Source organism: Cynocephalus volans, chromosome 15 (genome assembly GCF_027409185.1).
Source record: "Cynocephalus volans isolate mCynVol1 chromosome 15, mCynVol1.pri, whole genome shotgun sequence".
Classification (NCBI taxonomy): domain Eukaryota; kingdom Metazoa; phylum Chordata; class Mammalia; order Dermoptera; family Cynocephalidae; genus Cynocephalus; species Cynocephalus volans.
The window spans coordinates 85,930,008-85,952,168 of NC_084474.1; the positions used below are offsets into that span (position 1 = coordinate 85,930,008).

Here is a 22,161-nt window from a genome sequence, read left to right on the forward strand (position 1 = left end):
TAAAATTTCTAAATCTTATCACAAATAATATATCATTATATCTTTCTTGGTAATTAATAAATTAACAAAACTAAAAAGTATTCTGTTTGGAAAAGAAAGATATTAGCTGCAGAGTTGATCTATCCAGAACACTGCACTCAGCAGCTACAGAGTATGTAGGTTTCTCAAACAGACACAGGTGTGGAGGAAAATGAAGGAGAACACAGGTTAAAGATGGAGGGACTCTTGCTCTCCAGTATTTAGACTGTGTCAGCAGAAATGCAAATAGACTGGGTCAGCAAGAATTCTCAAGGCTTAACTGCAAGCCACGAAAGTCCTATTGAGTTACCTAGGAGACGGGGAGATATGGGAGGGGCTTACAGCTGGCTAAAACATATATAATAAACGCTTGTAGACAGTAAAGTTGCTTAGTGCATGCGCTAAGCCCAAGAACTTTGTGTCTGGTTTCTGGTTGCCCACCTCCCTAGGCGGCAGCCCCTAGCTTAAGCGTGCCCTGAGCAACTCACCTCGCTGTACTCTTGGCAGAGGCTACATGTAGTCCCGCCTCCTGAGACCCCCAGTACCAAGAGAAAAGTGCACAGGTGTTTGTTAAACTTGAACATATGATCTAGCTTTAGGCAAATTTCAACAGATTGTAAAGATTGGTGTAATAGAAACTTATAGTTTCTGACTGCAATGTAGTTAACTAGAACCAGTATCAAAAAGATAAATAAGAAAGGCCCAAGTGGTTAGAAATCAAGCAACACACTTCTGAATAACTCATGGATCAAAAAGCAAGTCCAAAGGGAAAGTGAAAGTGATGTTAAGAACCTGAAAGATGATGAAAATATTGTATGTCAAAACTTGTGAATGTACTTAAAATGGAGAAGTTAGAAAAAGAAAATGTATTTTCCATACATTTTTATATTGTATTAGAAAAAGATGAAAATCAGCTAATCCTGCAGCTAAAGAAGTTAGAAAAGAACAAGGATAAATCCGAAAAAGTAGAAGTAATAAACATAGCAGAAATTAATGAACTAAAAAACAATATGCTAGGAAGAATTAAAAAATACAAAATTTAGTTATTTGAAAAAAACTAAATAAATCAACAAACCTCTGTGAAGGCTGATAAAGAAAAAAAGATAAAATACACAAATAAACAATATTAGGGATAAAAAATATATACTATAGATGCTCCAGATATTATAAAGAAGATCATATAAACAACTTTATGCCAATAAACTAGACACCCAATTGTCAGTGCAGGAACAGCCAGCCATTGAAGTCAACTTATGCCACCCACATCAGTGAACTGAGGTCTGTTCCAGTATTTAGTAGCAGACACAGAATCTTATATGCTAAAATACCTATGAAAGTGAAGAAAGAGATAACAGTGAAGAAATGATAAAAAATAAAATAAGAAGGGGACCACACTTTGTAGCAAAATGAGGGCTAGAGAAAGCTTATTACAATGCAGTAAGTGGTAACTTGAGAGAAAGAAGAGTGATTAGGATAAATAGAAACAATTGCAAAGAAAACTTGCACCTTAGAATTTCAATCGGCCACAAAGAGCCATTTAAAAAAATAATACTTTAAGTGTTTATATGTGTGTGTGTGTGTGTGTGTGTGTGTGTGTGTATTTTTTTTTTTTTTTAATGAAAAAGAAAAGGACCTTACATCTTTGTATACATTTTAAAATCAGGCCTGTAAATGAAAATCTTAACTTTGCAAATAGAGTCTTGGTAAATACTGAAGATGCACAGAAGCATTGCTATTTATAAACAGCAGGTGTTGAGTCTGGTAATCACCAGCATCTTTGTAATTAATTATTGCATTTGAGAAGAGTTTATTCAGGGCTATTTACATTTATCTTGAAGGTGACACTTTTTCCCAGATGATTAAATTAGAAGAATGGCCTTTAAGTGGAAAATAGGAAGTTTTAAATAACTTTAAAATTTTAAAGGCATCTTAATGTTGAAGAATTCACATTATTACTCTGAGTTTCCTACTGTAGTATGTCTTTTAGTATATAATTAGCACCACCAGGGAGTTTAAAAAATTCTTTTATTCACCATTCAATGTTAGTTTGCATATCCTACTGGTACTTATTATGTGTCCAGACACTGTCTAAGCATTTTATATGTATATCAGTTCATTTCATCCTCATGTTAACCCTTTACAGTAGGGCCGGTTGTTCTCATTTTACAAACAGTAAGCTACACCAGGGAGATAAAGAGAGTGTCCAACTTACGTTGCTAGCAAGTGGTGAAAAGAAGATTCAATCTCAGGCAGTCTGGCTTTGGAGTCTGAACTTTTAACTTTATCACCATGCTGTGTTTTTAATTTCACCTCCTGAACCTTAAAGATTGTTTACCAGGCTGTGTATTCTTCCCTTAACAAGTTTTTACTCGTCTTTGTGGGTATAGTAAGTTCCTATCTTTATCTGTTATTTTAAATGAAGTTATGAAAAGTAGTAATTTAGTTAAGTACTTTTTTTCAATTATTCCAAGTAGTAGTGGATTAACTTATGTTTTGCTTACTAGCATTAGTTTGCAAGGTCTAAAACTAACGTTGTGGTCAGTCTCTGTATATGAGAAGTTGCCATGTTGGGATTTAATGGTGACATCTTTGTCAGTTCGTAGCTTTGTTACTTTGAGCAACTTACTTCATCTCTGTCTTTCATGTGTCTTTAAATGTGAGGAAACTGAAGGCATGGAGAGACTAAAAAGAATTAGAGATAGAAATGCAAAGAGAATCCAAACCATTGTATAGTAAAAGCAAAGATTCTCTTTAAGGAGCTTCAAGTAAACATTAAAGTATATAGTAAGAGTGATAAGAAGTGTACATAAATATGTACCAGGAAGGTATGGTATATGTGGCAACAGTGGTACAAAGGAAATCTGTTTAAATTTATAAAAGCTGGAGTGATCAAGGAAAGTGCTTTATGTAGGAGATTACTTCTGATCTAAACCTTGAAACATAATGGTAGGCTTTTATTCATCACAGCCAGGGAGAATTGGAGTTTGGAATACTGGTAGGGTGTAAAATGTGAAGAAATTTTATTCATTTGTTAATATAACATAGATTAAATGTCAGCCATGTCTTATTTTTAGCACCAAACTGATATTTCTTTCATTATTTTTACAATCCTACTCTACTTATACTTGTACTTTTGCCGAGAGGGCAATATGGAATGTAGTCAATAACAGGGCAGCTGTGGAGGTTTTGCAAAGGAGTTCAAATCCTGGTCCTCACACTTATAGCTGGGAGACCTTTGGCAGATTATTTGCCTCTCTCAGTCTCAATTCCCTCGCTTCTAAAATGGTAGTGATAGTCTCTACTACATATGTTTAATATTAGGATGAAATAAGGTAATCATTGTAAAGTACTTGACACGGTACCTAGCATTTAATAATGCCCTTTCCATGCGTGTGTTTAAATGACATGGTGTTGGGCAAACTGCCATTACCGTGAGGCCACGAGAGGCAGAATAACCCAGTGCTGCTCAAAGATTGTTCTGTAGTCTGACAATATCAGCAACATCTGGGAATCTTCCCATGCTGAAGGTGAGGCCCAGGAGACTGGGTTTTAACAAGCTTTGCAGTTTGTGTACACCTTCAATATCAAAAGCCATTGAAATTGCTTGTTGGTTAATAGTGAGGCTTTTGTAGTCAGACTGTCTGGTTTTGAATGTTGGCTTTGCTACTGATAGCTGTATATCCAGGGGCAACTTACTTAACTTGTTCTGCTTCAGTTCTTTTATTTGTAAAGTAGCACTAGCAGTTGAATTCCCTTGTTGGATGGCTGTGAGGATTAAGAGTTAATAAACATAAAGTATTTAAAATTTGTTGTCACATAGAGAGACCTCAGTCAGTATTGGCTATGCTACAGTATTTATGATGACTATTTTATACGTTTCCCGTGCTGTCAGAAATTACTACATATGAGTGACTTAAAACAATTCATACTTATTATCTTAACATTCTAGAGATCAGAAGTCCAAAATGGGTCGCACGCGCCTAAAATCAGGGTATCAACAGGGCTGCATTCTGTTCTGGAGGCTCTACGGGACACTCCATATTCTTGCATTTTCTACCTTCCAGAGACCACCTCATTTCTTGGCGCCTGTCCCCGTCCCACCTTCAAAGCCAGCAGTGGCCAGTCAAGTTGCTTGACTACTTCTCTCTGACACTGACTTTTCTGCCTCCCTCTTTCACTGTTAAGGATGCTTGTGATTACATTGGCCCCATTCACATAATCCAGGATACTCTCCCTATTTAAGGTCAACTGATTAGGAACCTTAATTCCATCGGCAACCTTAATTTCCCTTTGCCATGTAACTTAATGTAGTCACAGATTGCAGGGATTAGAACATAGACATGTTCAGGGGGGCCGTTACTTTGCCTACCGCAAACCCCAACTTCAAATGGATACTCAGTACAGACTAGTGTTATTACTACTCTTTTCATGCAAACTTGCTTTTCCACTCTCTGCCTTTCCTCTGCTTTTTCCATTCTTTTCTACCTCTTATTTATTCCCTAAACTGCCTCAATTGATATCCTTTTCCTTACACTCAGTTGAGGAAATAGACACCATCAGGTGGGAACTTGCTCAACTTCTGTCCACCACATCTCCTCCTTATCTGAATGTATTCATCTTTTTTGCCTCTGTTAAAATGGAGGAAATATCTGTTTTTCTATTCTTAAACTCCTGGCTTTGCCACCTATTGCCATCCACCTGCTCCCCCAACACCCTTCCAGACCCTCATCTTTAGTTTCATGCAGGTGATGTGTAGGATCTCCCGTTACAAAGCCCTCTGAACTCATATTTCTTCTCTGGTTTCTCTGCCTCCCACTTACTCTTCAGCCCCATCTCACACCCACTTTCATCACCTAGTTGCTCAAGGAGAAACCTGGAAATCAGTCTTGATGATGCCATCTGCATTCTCTGCCTCTACTTGATAACATCACTGCACCTTCCTCTACATCTGCCCCTGAGCTGCCATCATCCCAGTCCAAGCCACCAGTGTCTCTTGCCTGGACTGCTGCAGTAGCTTCTACACTGTCTCCCCACTCCTCTGTGTGCCTTTCTGCACTCCATCCATTCCCCAGTAGAGTGATCTTTTAAAAATGGAATTGGCGTACGTCACATCCTGCTCCCCCTCACAGCCTTTGAATGGCTTTTTATTGCATTAGGCTAAAACTTAATAATAATAAAAAAAAACAAACCTTTAACCTGATCTGGCTCCTATTACTTTAGCCTCATTTCATATCTCCTTCACTCACTGTGCTCCAGCCACAGCATTACTGTGTGTCAGATGTGTCATATGCTCCTGGCTTCTGAGCCTTCTTGTGTGCCTGGAGCCACACCTCCCCTGGTCTTCCTTCCCTCGCCACACCACACTGTCCCATCAACCGCAGGTGGTTTCTTTGCTTGTCTCCATCTGTGTGACTCATCCCAAGCTGAGAAGAACAGAATGTTGACAGATGTCTTCCAGGACCAGTTAATTTCCTTCAGAGGTTTTTTGCTTGAAGGATTTATTGATCAAAATAACACTATAATAATCAGTGTGCATTAGGAGAACCTCTTTACAAATTGCAAGAAAAGGTTAATTTCCGTCTTGCACATCTTACTGCAGACGTAGTTTTGATTATAATGGAGATAAAATATAGAAATAATCCTTTTTCACTTCTGGACTACTTCAGAAGGGTTTACTGATACCAGTTAGAAACTGGTGATCCTACTGTATATATACTATCTGGGAAATATTTATTTCCCAAGTGTTCTTGCCAAGCCCAATTTATCAAATACATAATGATCTAGCTGTTTCTGGATGAGAAGAGAAAGTGGTGGCATGATTATTTTATGTTTCGTGAAACATGACTTTCTCATTAATTTTATAGTGACACTTCTTGATTACCTGACACTTCATTAATATTTCTTTATGTATCTTATGTTGCAGACTATTCAGACTATGAAGACAGTCCCCTAGAATTTTTGGAAAGGTGCTCTTCTCCACTAACTCGATCTTCTGGGAGTTCTCTGGCTCCGCGAAGCATGTTTACGGAGAAAACTACAACCTATCAGTACCCAAGGGCAATTCTGTCTGTTGATCTTAGTGGTGAAAGTATGTGTAACCGTGTAATGGTTAAAATAAGACTTAAGATTCCTAAATGTGGAGTAAAACGTACTTTGTTGAATTCCTTTTTTGAGAAGGGCGCACAATTTAAAAAGTTGTTACATAAACTAATATAAAAATCTCAATATTAGAAATTTGAGCTACTAATTTTTAATTTATATAAGTAAAATTGGCTTTATACTTCATTTACGTAAAGAAAAATTGGCTTTGAAATTGAGAGAGATGGTAAGGAAACTAGTATTAATGTCTACTATATACTGGTCTTCAATACATGTTTTACATAGATTTTCATATTCTTCACCACCAACTTAGAGTAGGTATTGTTATCCACATTTTATAGCTAAGTAAGCAGGGACTTATAGGTTAAGTACCTTTTGGGGCTAGTTAGTGTTAGAATTAAAATGCAAACCAAGGGCTATCTTAATTCCAAAGATAATGCTTTGTCTACCAAATATTTATCATAGCCTTAAAAATGCACTTTGAATCCATGGTCACAGATACATCCGTAACCAAAGGTCTGGGAATGTAGTCAGGTCAGTGATTTAACTACAATTAGTAATTAAGCACTCTCGGGTAGACAGAAGGCCATGTCAGGGATGAAAAGAACACCATAGTTGGAATCTGCCAGATTTTCCTGCACGTCCAGTCCTGACAGTGGAAGGTAGCAAGGATTCTTACCTACCTTTTAATATTATAAGCAGTAGGAGGAATTTCCTATCTGTTGACACTGGTGGCAGTGGCTTAAGAGTAGAATTCCAACACAGTAGGGACCAGAGTCAGGGAATGAGGAATAAGGGGTGAGGTCTTCATCTTAGGTAAAACCCAGGGGTTCTTATGGGTGAGGTCATTTCCTGTCTTTTCCTTTCTTCTGAGCACCCTAGATGGTAGATGTTAGGTTATATGTTTTCTTTTGCACTGTTACTACCTACTCTTTTCCATGCCCAACTCTTTCCTGGCTCTCTGTGGAAAACATTTTCTTCTCTTTACCCTGATATAAGCACACAACACTTTTGAGATTTTAATTTTAAAAAATTTACCATGGGGGGAGAGGATTAAGACAAAGTCACCCCCTCTCTTTTCCAACAAACACACGTCCTCTTTTTCCCATTTGGTCCAGTGGTTCTTAACCCCAGGTGTGCATTGTAATCATTGCTGATCCTGGATCCTACCACAGCGCACAATTAAATGAGATTTCTGGGAGGATCCTGGCAAGATATAGCTTCTGGGTGATTCTGTGGAGCAGCAGGAGTTGAAAATCACATAAGAACACCCATACTGTGAGCCATCAAGATTTGAAGATTGTCTCTTGCTAGATGGAGTGATGTAGTGATAGAGAGCAGGGTTTTATATCTGGGCTAGCAGTGGTGCGGGAACAAGAACACGTGAGTCACAGATGACACCCTAAATTCTCCTTGTCTCTGCTCTGGCCCTTCACGTGATCCAGCACTGAGCTAGGAGAAAAAAGGAATGTTAGTAAGGGTCAGAGGTTTTATTAGGTCAGAGGTTCTCAAATTTTAGCATGTGTCAGATCCACCTGGAGAGCTTGTGAAAATACCTCAGAATTTCTGATTTCTATCAAGTTCCCAGGTAATGATAACATTGCTGATCTGGGTACCACACTTGGAGAGTACAATCTTGGGGAAACAGCAAGATAATTCAAGGGGTAACAGTTGGAAGGAAGCAGGTGTTCTTGGGGACACTCAGAGCCATTGTTCATGTGGCTAGTTAAGAGGGAACTTTTATTTGTTTTTCTTATATAATTTTCAACCCAGTGACCCATTTACTCAACCCCCAGAATTCAACCAATAATATGTTTAGTGCTTGGGAGTTCGTTACTCAAGCTGGATTTTCTGCACAATATGTTAAATTTGCATGCTGACACCATAAAACCTGGTAATTTTGGCCATGCATGTATATGTTAGATATACACTAATTGCTTTTAACAATATACTTTTTAATTAAATTCATTATTAACTGTATTCATTACCATATTTCATTCACTACCATATATATGCTGCAACAGTATTTGAAACTGTTTATCTGTGTTCAAGTCTGCCATTTTGAAATAAGAACTTGTATTCAGAAAAGCCCAAGAGAAAATACTAATTTTGGATTTGAGCCAGGAAGATTAAGGAATAGCTGAAGTTTTCCTCTTTAGGTTCTTAAAACTAGTCATATTGTTAATATTAGATTTTCTATATCTAATTGATTTATTTCTTGCTCCTTGAATGTTTTCAGGTATTTCTCTACCATTATCTCATTTCTATTAACCTTACTTTGTTTCAGATGTCCTAAGAAACCAAAGAAAACATTTATTTATTTTTCTATAAAACATTAACTTTAATAAATTAAAAACGAAACATTGAGTCAGAAAAAAGTGAGCAAGATTAGAAGCTGATAGAAGAAACACTAAGTCATGTGAAATATTTACAGTATAAATAGTGTGATTTTTTAAGTTTGAATCTAGCCAATTTCATCCGGTCTTATTAAGTCTAAAGAGAAAATTTTCTGTCTATATGGACCTCCTTCTTACCTCTTCCACAAACACTCTGAAGTGGCTGCTACATTTATATATTTATATATATATATATATATATACACACACACACACATATGTATGTATCAGGCCTTTCTAAGAACTGGAGGATGTAGCGTTCAATGACAATGCAAAGCGCTTGTTCTCAGGGAGTCTGGCATTCTAAAAAGGGGAGATAAATGAGAAGCAGGTGAAGGGATAACTCATAATGTGACTAGAGGATTGGATGGTGAGGTAGGAAGGAAACCCCTCTGTCATTCAAGTGCTCTGCTGCTTAGCCTCTGTTTTAGGAGCTCGCAGCAACGTTATGTATCTTGTGGTGACCCAGTTTTCCCAACATTTCTCCGTCCACACTACTGCAAAACTTTCTATTGTGTCCCATCATCATTCCTTTCCCTTTGTCGTAAATAAAGATTCCCTTATGTTTGACTCAATATTTTTTCTCAGTAGCTTAAGCAAAATGGTAGGCTTTGACATCTACACAAAACTAAAACCTTGCATTTAAGTTGAGATCTATGTAGTTGTCATTTATATAGTCTAGTTTCTAGAATATGCTTATTAATTTTTAAAGTTTTTATCAAAATGAAATTAATAAATTAAAAAAAATTTCTTGGGGAACTCATGATCTCAGTTTAAGAAACTGGTGAAATGATTAAGAACATAGACTTGGGATTCAGGCAGTCCTAGTGTCCAGTCAGCTTTACCACTCCCTGGCTGCATTACTCATGCAAGTTATAGATCTTATATTTTAAGTGCCTAATATAGTTCCTGGTGTATATTAACTACAATGGTAGTTGATGCTACAGATATTGTTAATAATAGTATTATTGGTATCAGGCCCTAGGCAAGCTTCCTAACCTCTCTGAAGTTATCTCTGTAGTATAAATAATAAAACCTGTTCTCTTTACAAGTCATGATTTTTATGAGGATCAAAAGGGATAATGTTTGTGAAAGTGTATGGAATCTATGCAAATTTAGATTATTAATATCAGGCTTAGCCATAACCTCCGTAAGGATGAAGACTAGGGGCTACTTTGAGTTACTTATAGTACTGTATATCTTAAGATGTACAGCAGTCATAATTACCTAAACTTCCAAATATCATGTTTCTTCATCCAGAGATAAGTACTCTATTCCCACTTGTTTGTCCCCTCCCCCCCATTTTTAAATGCTTCATAACTTGTAATCACTTCCCATGGCTCCTTTCTTTTGGAAAATGACATGTAAGTGGGAAAAAATGTGCTGAGTATACTTTTTATGTATATTCTAGACTTATCAGACGTGGAATTCCTAGATGATTCTTCAACAGAGAGTTTGCTTCTGAGTGGGGATGAATACAATCAGGACTTCGATTCAACCAATTTTGAGGAATCTCAGGACGAAGATGATGCTCTTAATGAAATTGTGCGATGTATTTGTGAAATGGATGAGGAGAATGGCTTCATGATCCAGGTAATTGAATTCAGTGATTCAGAGGTGTTAAACTTATCTTCCCTACTGCAGTGAATTAATTATTTTAGGTGCTCAGCAAGTACATCAGAGTGTTTCTGTTTTGATTAACCATCTTACTGAAGATAGAGGTTTTTAACTTTTTGTTATATTTAAAATACCAGTAGTAATAATGATTAGGAAATCTCTTCACCAAGTGAAGTAGACAATTTTATTATTTTAAGTCACTCTCCCTTTTCTAAGGTCTTCAAGCTGAAACTCTTTTTAAGAGCCATAGGGGTGGGTCTGCCCTTTCACATTGAAGGGTAGACCACAGCAATCCTTTTCTTACAGGTCTGAATCTATGTTGTTTAATAATTAACAGTCAGCCTACAGTAGGAAGAAATGGAAACTTAAAAGTTTCCAGTATTCTCAAAGAAGAAAGGAAGACTTTGTTACAAGGGTTAACAACTTCTCCCTGTAGGTAGGATATCTTTAAGAAAAAAGGAAGCATAAACTTATATTTTGTGATGATATATGGAAGATTTGGAAATGTTAGTTATAGGAATGAAAAAAGAATAATCACCTCTATTTCTCCCCCTTTTCAGTGGTTTTTTTCAAGTAAGAGAACTATAAATTTATAGCTTCACAACACAAGTAGTATTTTAAGGGGTCATTGCTGAAGGCACTACTATAAACTTGCTTTAAAAAAAAAAAATCTCATTTTTAAGCTAGTTTTAAGAGTTTTAAGGATGTGATTGCGTAAAAATCAATGGCACTGAATGAGTGAAATTATGACTTTTTATGATTTAAGTAATTTATCAAAGCACATTTTAATTGGTGCAACAAAAGGAACTTCTTTAAATAGTTTGCTATTCCAAAGATAAAATTCACCTTAAATTTTGACTTTCTTTTTTTTACCTGGAATAAGAATTGAACTGGTAGTGGCAGCAAGAAACCAAGCCAGTTAATTGAAAGGAAGGGCATTTGTCCTTCCTTCTAATGTGTAGCTGCTGACAATAAGCACTCTTCTGTTTTCCGGCAGTGTGAAGAGTGCCTGTGCTGGCAGCATAGCGTGTGCATGGGGCTGCTGGAGGAGAGCATTCCCGAGCAGTACATCTGCTACGTCTGCCGAGACCCTCCCGGTAAGGCTTGCTTCACTGGGCTGAGGGCAGGATGCCTAAGTATCTTCTCACCTATTCCCGAGTGTATCAGCTATATAAAATGCTGTTACTTCTTGGTTTATTAAACTCTACTTCCACATTAAAATTAAAATTTTTTTAATGGTATAGTTTTATTTTCTATATTAATTACTTAGGCAAATACATTAGCACAAATTTATCAACAAAATTACTACCTTGCTGGAAGGGCAGAAGTATGGCTTTTCCTGGAGAAGAATTAGCTTTTGTCTATTCCTATGCATTGATTTCTGGTGAGGCTTCATTATAGTGATTTGAATGGACCAGCATTCTGAACTTGTACTCCTCCTAACGTGCTAGTGCTGCATAGCCAGGTCATTGTAGAGCAGCTGGGTTTCAGATCATTGCCTGTGATCCCTTTATCTTACAAATGAAGTGACTACGGTACCGAAAGTTTCATGCCTGGTGCAAAGGAATAGCACTAGATGTGTCAGACTGAGGTGAAACCTGTGCCTTTTGACTGCCAGTCCATGGCTTTCTACTTAGTGCCTTCCTCCATGCTAGAGGGTCTTTGAGTAGCATGTTTTTCATATTGAATACAATTTCAGCCTCCAAGGCAGAAAATAATTAGGTATTCTCAAACAAAAGGCAAGTGAATTGTTCTCATGCCTATCAAAAAAAGAAAAGAAAAAAGTCACAGTAAGGGGCAAGAGAAATATTCAGACCTATATGAATGCAGACATTTGTTTATTTATCCACCAGCATTTATTACAGGCATTTTTTATTCATTGTATTCATTCAGTAACAAATGTAGGCATTTGTTATTCATTCATTCAGCAGCATTTATTGGATGACTTCTATTTGCCAGATCCTGTGCTAAGATGATTGATTCATACCATATCTTCAGCTGTCTTGTAGTATAGGAGGGACACAGATATGAAAGCCTCCAATTGTAGGAGGATCTAATTTGTATTAACATGGAGGATATAGGATTATATAGGATGCTGTGAGATCACAGACATAGGGGAAGAGTCTGTCCTCACTCAACCAGAACTCTTTCATCCAGTTCAAAACAAAAGTTAGTGAGAGACAGAAGACCCCTGCTTAATTTCCATTCAGCCCTTTTAACCTTTTTAGAGGACAGATGACTGCTACATAAAAATGAAAAGCAATACACTCAAGGTTCCTTTTGCAGGTGTCCTCTGCCACTGACCACATCCTTAATGGAGTTTCTTCTCCTTGGTGGGCAGGAACGCTGAAGGTGTGGAGGAACTCTCCCAGCACCAGTTCTTCAAAACACCTTCTTTTATTTTGAGCCTGCTCTTGCTTAGTGCTAGAGCTTGCCTTGCTTAACAGGTGACATAGGTAGCAGTTGAAGGGAAATCTAAATAAGTGGAATCCTTTGTGACTTTAATGTCAACTTCATCTACAGGTCAGAGGTGGAGTGCAAAATACCGTTACGATAAGGATTGGTTGAATAATGGGAGAATGTGCGGGTTATCATTTTTAAAAGAAAATTATTCTCATCTCAATGCCAAAAAAATAGTTTCCACACATCATCTGCTTGCTGATGTCTATGGTGTTGCAGAAGTACTACATGGGTTACAGCTGAAGATCGGAATACTAAAGTAAGTGAGGGGTGGCAAAGGGAGGGTCACACTTTAGTGTACAATTTAATTGAAGTGAACACAGTTGGCCTTTTGAAGGTCCACAGTAGCAGTTTGGAAGAGAGAATAGGTAATTAAATAAAGTCTAATTTTGGATCACTAGCTGCTGCTTGCCTATTGTTCTAGAATAGGTAAGCACGGTTAAAGATAGATATAGCATCTAGCATTTTAACAAATTTTAGTCCCCATCTCACTGATTTGTGTGCTCACCATGTACACAAAATTAAGTGCAGTTGCTGTGGTAAATGTTATATCTTGTGTCCTCCTTTGGGAATTCTGTCAAGATGAAATAGATTCTAGGCAGGGTGAGAATTTTTTAAATTACATTAAGGTTGATTTAGAGGGGATGAAGGGAGCTGACAGATCATGGAGTCCACCTCTCTGCTGTGCCCAAAATGTGTTTTAGTCATCCCAATTTTCCCTTTAAAAAAAAAAAAGAACCTGAGCCTCTCTAAATAATGTATCAGAATGTTCTTCAAGTCCTTGTTTTCAGCCCTTTCTAATGCCTGCTAGAATCTTCTTAAAAGAATAGAATAAACAAACAAAAAACCATATTTTATATAAAAATATGATAATTCATTGATTCTTCCCAAGATTTCATTTGGATTCAACTTCACTCAGCCAGAAACTTGTCCCTTCTCTTCCTTCCATCCCCGTCCCTGTGTCTCCCACATCTTACCTTTGTAATTCCTGATCATTGTTCAGTCCATTTCTCTCTCTTCACTTCTGTCTCAGCTAGTCTGTTATATTTCACATGGACAATTGCCATACCTTTTAATTCTCTGTGGCTCTAGTCCATACCCTTTCAGTTCATCCTACATAATCTTGCCAACATGACCTTAATAAAAGATAAACATGAGCTTGTTTCTTTTTAGCTTAATTTATCATAGTGTCTTCCTGTGGCTCAGTGAACCAAGTCTGAGCTCTACAGCATGCATTCTGAGTCCTTCCATGATATATATTATGTGATACATATTATGTCTACCATTTTGTTGCCATGTCTTTCCTCTCCTAAGTTTTTTCCCCCCAAATGTTCTATCTGCACCAAACCATAATCCCTGAATGAAGCATGCTTTTTCAGAGCTCCAGGCCTTTACTCATACCCAGAATCACCTTCTGCCACTGGTCCCCCCTAGCAGATGCCTTTTCATCATTACCTGCCCCACTAGGATTGGCCATGCACTTCTTGGCAAACTTCATACACACTGGTGTGCACTTTGGTGCACATAATTTTTTAATATCTGTCTCCCCTTCAAACCCGTGGGTTTCTTTAAGGTAGGGCTTGTGTCTTATTAATCATTTTATCCCTAGTGCATAGTGTAGGGGGTAAGTATTCAGTAACCGTTTGTTAACTGAAATTTGCTTCAGTTGTGTGTCATAAACCTGAGTATAGATTTCTTTATAAAAAGGCCATACATTATAAAATGTAAATGCTAAGACTTGAGATAGGGACTAATTTATTCAAGTCTAGTTTTCCAGGTAATTATTCAAACCTGGTTTTCCTTCTTGGTATCAATATGAATTTCTCTTCATTCATAATTTTGCTAAGGATTTTAACTGGACCATTTCTGTCTCATATGTCTATAAGCCCTATTTCTGTTAATATTTCTAACAATAATAGTGTTGATTATTATTATCTACTATTTACTGAAAGTCTACTGCATGCCAGAAGTTGGTGCTTTCATGAGATATTTAATACTTACAATAAGACTGAAAAATAGATCTTCATTTTATAGATGGGTAGTCAAAGACAGGTTATGTAACTTGTCCAGTCTCCTCAGTGGCACAGCAGGATTCAACCCCTTGAACTATTGGACTACGAAGCTAGCTTTCTTTCTATTATGCTTTTTAATTGATTGTGAGTTTTAGTATTTTCTAGATATTCAAGTTTTAGGGATCCGAAAGATAAAATTTATAATTTTAAAAACAATACTTGTGTATTATTAGAAGAAAACTCATTTGATTCCTAGTGTTCATCTAATATAGATATTATTAATTCACAAATATTATTGAACCTTTTGAAAGGTTTATGCCTCCCTAATGTCCTTCTTTCACTTTACCTCTAATGAATGGATTCCTGTTTTACTTATTGCAAAATTTTAATTACTACAGAATTAACTGCACAATATCATGTTCACATATGTAGTGAAGATAGGGTTGAATAGGCATTATCATAGACTATTCGTGAGAGTGTAATTAGTACAGCCTCTTGGAGAACACTGTCAAAATAAAATGTGTATATGTTATCCAGCAATTCCATATCTAGGAATTTATCTGATTGAAATAATCCTATTTGTGAGCAAAAATACACACACACGCATCTATCAGTGGAGAATTATTTAGCTAGACTCAGCTAGTGCAGATAGTACTATTCAACCACTAGAGTAAGAGAAAAGGAAATCTATATACACTGATGTGGCAAGGTGTCCATAATGTGTTATATGTGAAAAAGGCAAATTGTATGAGTCCCAGTTGTGTAAAAAGAAAAAGTATATGCTTATCCATTTTAAAAATAATTTTATGTGTATAGAAAAAGTCTGGAAGATTATATCTCAGTTATTTATGATTTCCATGGGGAAGGAGATTTTTACTTTGTATACTTTTATGGTCACATTTTTTGTCATGAGAATTTATCACGTTTTGATTGGATAAAAGTTTTAAAATATGCTTATGTAAGTTTTTCATGTCATACAATGAAAAAAATTACAACAAAAAATCAGTAGAAAAAGATGCATATATCAAATGATGTGAACTATCAACAGAATCAAACTCATTATTGCTTTTTCTGAGTATTATTTCTTTAAAACGGAGAATTCAAACTATGAATAAGATACTGGAAGAAATTAACCTAAAGTATACCTTTACTTTTGTCTTAAGTCCCTGACCTCTTCCTAACCTGGTTCTGAAATTTATTATCATATTGAACTTGTTACTAGATTTTTTTTTTTCCTCCTACTTTGTTTTAAGGAATAAACATCATCCTGACCTCCATCTCTGGGCTTGTTCTGGGAAGCGAAAAGACCAAGATCAAGGAATAGCTGAGGCAGAGAAAAAAACAACACTGCAAGATATGGTTAATCTAGAAGAAAAGAAATATGTACAGAACCATAAAGAATCACCTCGTTTGCCCCTAAAAATAGAAGGGACTTACATAACAAGTGAGCACAGCTATCAAAAGCCACAAAGTTTTGGTCAGGACTGCAAATCTCTCATAGACCCTGGGAGCTCAGATGATGATGACATAAGTAGTTTTGAAGAAGAACAAGAATTGCACACGAGAGATAAAAACCATTTACAGTACTTAGTGAAAGAACGTGGAGCGCCAGAAAAGGTAAAACTGGTTCGTTGGTCTTTGTTTGGAAAATATAATAGGACAGCAATGGAAAATTTTATAAAATAAAACGTATGGAATTCCCAGGTTTTACTTTTATTTCCAAGGTCATAAGTACCTCATTAAGGTAAGGACATTGCTTTTTGTTTTCTCTACAGGAAAACACTGGCCATTTGAACGTTCAATTAACCTATCCCCTAATTCAGAATTACAGTAATTCAGTAAACTGTTACTGTAACAAAAATTTCAATTTTATAAGCACACTTCAACGCCTCCAAAAAATAGTGAGCCACATTGTATTCCAAATGAAAAATGTCTGTGTGTGAGAACATGAAAGTATATATAGGTGTAATAATTTGTCTTCATTTTTTTATGTGTTTTAAATAAAAGGTGGCACTCTAATTGTCTTTTATTAAAATTTCAGCATATATGTAAATGCACATCAATCCCATTTTGCAGTTAAGCTGAATTCTCACAGCTCTGTATATTAAATATCTATAAATTTAATTCTTGTTCACGAAATTATTTTAGAAATGTTGTGCCACCATTTTTTAATGATTTTCTATTAGCAAGGTCACTTTAATTTTTTTTTTTTTTAATTTTTCTGGCTTCTTTATCAAGTAATCACTGTAAATAAGTACTTAACAGAATTTGGAAAGCTTATGTTTCATGAAATTTGTGGTAAATTATTTTCAGATTAATATTACACATGTGAAATTAGTTATCTCTAGCAAATCCAAGTTCAGATTTTGTATGGTAAGCAGTTTGTACTTTTGAAGTTTTTAAAAGATTTTTACCTTTCCCTCACCTCATTGATTTAACTGCACCAGTAAAGTCCATTTTTTAGTTAATTAGACTTTGTACTGGTCTTTGACAACTTTCTTGATTTTGACCTCACTGTATTTCTGTTACTAGTTGAGATCAGTTGAGGTAGGGGCTGGTCTAAATTAGCTTGGCATTATAATTACATAATAGAATGTATGACTTCATTTATTTAGCACATTTCATTGAAGACTTTTCCCTTGTGTAGCACTATCCCAGGCACTGTGAAGAGTAGTGGGCATGTCCGCTCTTAAGAACCACCAGATGTAATTTGATTATGGGCTACACTTCCTTTAAAGATATCCTAGTAGTCAGATTGGATTTCACTGATCATTATGGGTGATGAGGTTTTAATATATTCTTCAGTTTATGACATTCTGTTCATCTAGTTCTTTATGTTTTTTGTTGTTGTTGTTTTGTTTGTTTGTTTTTAATGGTCCTTTGGAGAAGAATCCAACTGAAGGGAATACGATACTTCTTTATAATGATAAAAAGAGCACTGGAGACCCAGGAGACTCACATCTTCAGTGGCAGCTGAATCTCCTTACACACATAGAAAATGTGCAGAATGAAGTTACCAGCAGGATGGACCTCATAGAAAAAGAAGTTGATGGTAATTTAAGAACGAACTGAAGTACAATTACTATAGTGTGTTTATTGTTAATATGAACAAGCTATTTAAAAGTGTTTAAATTACAGGCTGAGAACTACAGATGCTCCTCATACTGATGGAGCTTCATTGCTTCCTTTACATTGTATTTAACACATCTGAGGTCTTTTAGGCTCAAGCAATATGACTGGGTATTTCTTAGGTGGTTCTTTTTTTTAAAAGGTGGATATTTATTAAATACTGTTCATTTGCCAGCTTCAATATCGAACACTTATGGGATATTTATTAGTTGCAGTGAATTGTGTTTTCTTTGAATGTCAGAATAAGGAACTTAAGCAGACCTGAAATATGAGGGGCCAAAATTTTGAATACTTTGCATTTTGTTTAGTATTCGTTAGGTGAAATTAATAAAAAACACAAGGTATGTAAACCTTAGGTTTGCATCCAGATTTTCAAATGGTTTTCTCTTACATTTTTAAATTTTATCATCAGACAGGAACTCTGAAGAGAAGGCAAGAAAGATTATCTTCATTTTATAGTTGAGATATCTGAGTAACTTAGATTGCCAGATTCCTAATCCAGTATTCTTCCTATGCTGACTCCTTTTTTCTCCTCGCCTCATAGTTTGTATTCTGCCTTCCCCCTTGTTTCATTTTGCAAAATGTGTGATACCACTCTGCTTTCTAAAGTCAGAGCTGCTACTGCTTTTATTTCCCCCTGAGAAGAGAGAAAATGGAAACCCATTTCAGAAGCATCTTTCATTTAGTTATAAGCTAACTAAAAAGTTGGTTTAATGTTTTGAGTAGATCTTTTAAGAACAGAAAATCTGACTTGACACTATTCCATATCATTAGGGTAGATTTGCAAAGGAAACATTAATTTAAAAATTTAGAATGTAATTGCATTCTGCTTACAATTTTACTGTGCTTGTATGTTTTTTAAAAAAAGAATGATATCAGCCAGTGGCGCCCTGCGATGCTCCCGCCGCGGGTTCAGATCCTATATAGGAATGGCCGGTGCGCTCACTGGCTGAGTGCCGGTCACAAAAAAGACAAAAAATTAAAAAAAAATAAAATAAATAAAAAAATAAAGTCTTAAAAAAAAAAAATGATAAAATAGTAGAACTGAAAAAGACACTGAAAAATTGTTACCTTCTTTTGTTAAAAAGATCTGGATTTTTTTTAAAAAGTGGTTAGAGTAGCTAAGTTTTGTCTCAAATGATGTAGAGATGATTTAAGTCTAAATTTATAGAAAGCTTGAGCAGGCACAGCAGATTGTTTCCTGTTCCAGAAGAAAGTAAAAGGAAACATTCAAAATGAATTTAGTTATATAAAGAGAAAAATTATCTAAAATAACAGATAAAGTTTATCAAGAGAGACTAGAACTCTTGTGGGGTGGGATATAAAGGATGCTGAGCCTCTCAGAAATGTTTTCCGTATACCACCCTTCTAAAGACAGGGACGTGAACCTTTTCCTCCATCACCTATCTAACCTTCTCATTTACCATTTTCTGACTCTTCTTCCAGTTTTCATTTAAATTTGTTTGTTCTCTTCTCTATTTTAGTTCTGGAAAGCTGGCTTGATTTTACAGGGGAGTTGGAGCCACCAGATCCTCTCGCAAGACTGCCCCAACTTAAACGCCACATAAAACAGCTCCTAATTGACATGGGCAAAGTACAACAAATAGCAACTCTTTGCTCTGTATGACAGCGGTGAAAACTTAATGAAAAGAATTTGGCTTTCTTCAGTCGAATCATTTTTATTATCCACGACTGCTAAGTGGATAATTAAAAAGCTTAGTAATGTTTGGTCATTTACTGATTTGTGACATCAGTAGGATGGCACCTTGGAAAGAAAAATGAAGAACGACCTTATCAAGGAATCTAATATTAATAAAATGTATGAGCAAGCTGCAAATGATAATGCATCATATGCCAAGGATCAATGAAGTAGCACATAATCTATATAAGAAAATCGAATTAGTGGGATATTTAAATAGGTGCTTACACGAAGCTCAAGATACCTGTAGAAAGAAATATGGCGTATTTATATCGTTTTTAGTAGAAAGATCCACATTTATAAACTAGCATTTGGCCAGAATCAAAATTGTAAAGGAAATTTAAATTCTGGAGAGTTCACAAGGTTGCTTTAAGAATTGTTTTCTCAGCAGTTGATCCAGCTGCATGGAAATTTAGGGTATTTAAACTTTTAAAGGATCATGAGCTGTTTTTTGGGTGATGAATGTCCTTAATCAGAAAACTGACAGGAGAAGTGTCACTTTGGGGGAAAACAGTTGTGGAATTCTTCATTATGAATGTATTTAAAAACGAACACCAAATAATTGGAATTTATTGCAGGCATTATGCTCATTAAAAGCAAACTGGCTTGCAGAAGGGTCTGATGTGCCAAATGATGATGATACTGCTGGAAAGAGGATTTTAAATATCGTGGGAGTTTTCCCACCTCAAGTCTTACATAATGCTATCAGTCCATCCAAAACCTGTATGTCACATATACTAGTTGAATGGCTATATTCAGGCTTCAATGTCATTTTGATCCTGAGTATGCTTGGTGGTTTGCTTTCAGAAAAAAAATTGTAAATAACCTCAGCTGGGATGAGGAGATACAAAATATCTGAAATTTGTAGCTGTGGATTTTTTAACTGCTAGTAGTGGAATACTGGAAAAGCTTCATTTCTGAAGATGAATTTTATTTTTAAAAAATACATGCGCACTCAAAACTTGTAGCTTTGATCACAAATGGACAAATTTTTGAAACCAAAGGCAACTAAGTTGCTGTCTTAGCTCTTGCTGGATTTGAGCCTAGGTCCTATGTCTGCCAGTACTCATGTGAGTTGTATGCGCCCAGTGCTACCTACGCAGGTATGTGTAAGTGTGTATGCTTGTTTTAAACAAACACTCAACGTACATATGTACATAATCTACACATATTTATATCACACATATCTAGTTTTATTACTATAGACTATACAAATTGGTGGTTAACACGAAATGTTACCTTTTAACAGACTGTTTTTAAAAATTAAAAATGTATGTACAGGTTTTGAAATTTTTTAAAAAGGATAGAAGACTGTTAAGAGGAGGCTATTTGATGACATGTAACACTTGAATATTTTATGCCTCATTCTGTTTATCAGTTCTAGCGATCTGTATAAATGCATTTTAGAACTGATAGACAGCAAACTTGAATTTATCTTTGATAAGAATACATGCCACTGTACATTCAGATATTATTTAAATTTGCAAACACACTGTTCTATATGTAAGGTACTGTATGTAAAACTCTTTATTAAAACTATTCCACATATTCTAAAATTTCAGCTTGCCTTTTTGCGGCCTTATCTTTTGATGTAAAGATTAAAAGAATGTGCAAAACAGAATATTTTATTGCCTTTTGAGATTCTCCAACTTGACAAATGTGCCAAAGATCAACAGACATAAATATAGCCCTGTGTATTTACTTGTTATACATTAACTTTGTCAAAGATCTTACTGATAAAAGATAAAAAGCCTTTATCTTACTGATAAATAAGGTGATATTATGGGGTAGTTGCTTAAATTTGCATATTAAAGTAAAAAATAGTGCCTATGTTTCATGTGTGGAGTAAATTTCCTCTGTCTACATTTCAAGATTGATACTGTATCTTTCATTTGTGTTTAAAAATAATCATTCTGATAATTTCCATGTCATGGCCAAATTGTAGACATTCTTTTTTTCAGAAATGGTGCAAATAGCATCCTTAACTTATGACTAGTAGTGTTGCCTAGATTCTTGTCACATTCACAGTAGACTCTTTGTACCTAATAACATTAATCTTCTCAGTCCCTAGTGAACATAGTAAATTAATGCACATTTGTTCTTGTGGTATCTTAGATTACTTTGTTAACAGCCAGCAAATTGGAAGATCCATTAATAACTAGATTACTAAAATTATTGCTCTGCTTATACGTATATGGATTGGAAGTCTGAATTTTTAAATTTAGATCCTTAAAATTCTATAAGTTTATAGATTTCAAATTATCAAATCGTATGCACTTATCCATGTAATATATTATATGTCAACAGTTGGTTGAAGCTTTGGGAGAAAAGGCTGAGCCTATTCTCCTTTAAGGGAGTGAATTAGTTTCTGAGAAGTATGTCCTTTGTGAAAAGTCTCAGATGTGATGATTTTCTTTCCTTTTAATCTTACTTTAAAAATATCAGTATATATATTTAAATATAAACAATAAAGTGGAGAGAGTGTTTCTTGACAAGACGGCATCCTATTTGCCACCCAGACAGAATAGAATGAGCATTGATGGGAAGGGATTCCTCTTTGTATGTTACCGATACATATAATTTGCATTTCCTCATGCTCATTTGTGGTTCTGCTGACTTAATTTCAAACTTAAGAGTAATGTACTTTTTCCTTGAAGGAATTTGATTATTCTTATAATTTCAGGTAAAGCCCCATTTCCTAACACTTACCTTATTTCCACTGACTTACTTT

The 22,161-nt window shown here is 35.6% G+C and overlaps 1 protein-coding gene across 7 annotated transcripts in view; it reads left to right on the top strand.

Annotated features, from left to right (window-relative positions):
• The window catches only part of PHF20L1 (PHD finger protein 20 like 1), a 71,385-nt gene extending 50,132 nt beyond the window's left edge, over positions 1 to 21,253 (top strand). For 6 of the 7 annotated variants that reach the window (XM_063079477.1, XM_063079479.1, XM_063079481.1 and 3 more), the window contains 7 exons: positions 5,942 to 6,106; positions 9,925 to 10,106; positions 11,128 to 11,227; positions 12,654 to 12,849; positions 15,856 to 16,219; positions 17,492 to 17,654; positions 19,216 to 21,253. In XM_063079477.1, coding sequence (XP_062935547.1) covers positions 5,942 to 6,106; positions 9,925 to 10,106; positions 11,128 to 11,227; positions 12,654 to 12,849; positions 15,856 to 16,219; positions 17,492 to 17,654; positions 19,216 to 19,358 — 1,313 coding nt within the window. In that variant the 3' untranslated portion in view covers positions 19,359 to 21,253. The remainder of the gene's footprint in view (positions 1 to 5,941; positions 6,107 to 9,924; positions 10,107 to 11,127; positions 11,228 to 12,653; positions 12,850 to 15,855; positions 16,220 to 17,491; positions 17,655 to 19,215) is intronic. The other variant, XM_063079484.1, reaches the window with a different exon arrangement.
• The last annotated feature ends 908 nt before the right edge of the window (positions 21,254 to 22,161 follow it).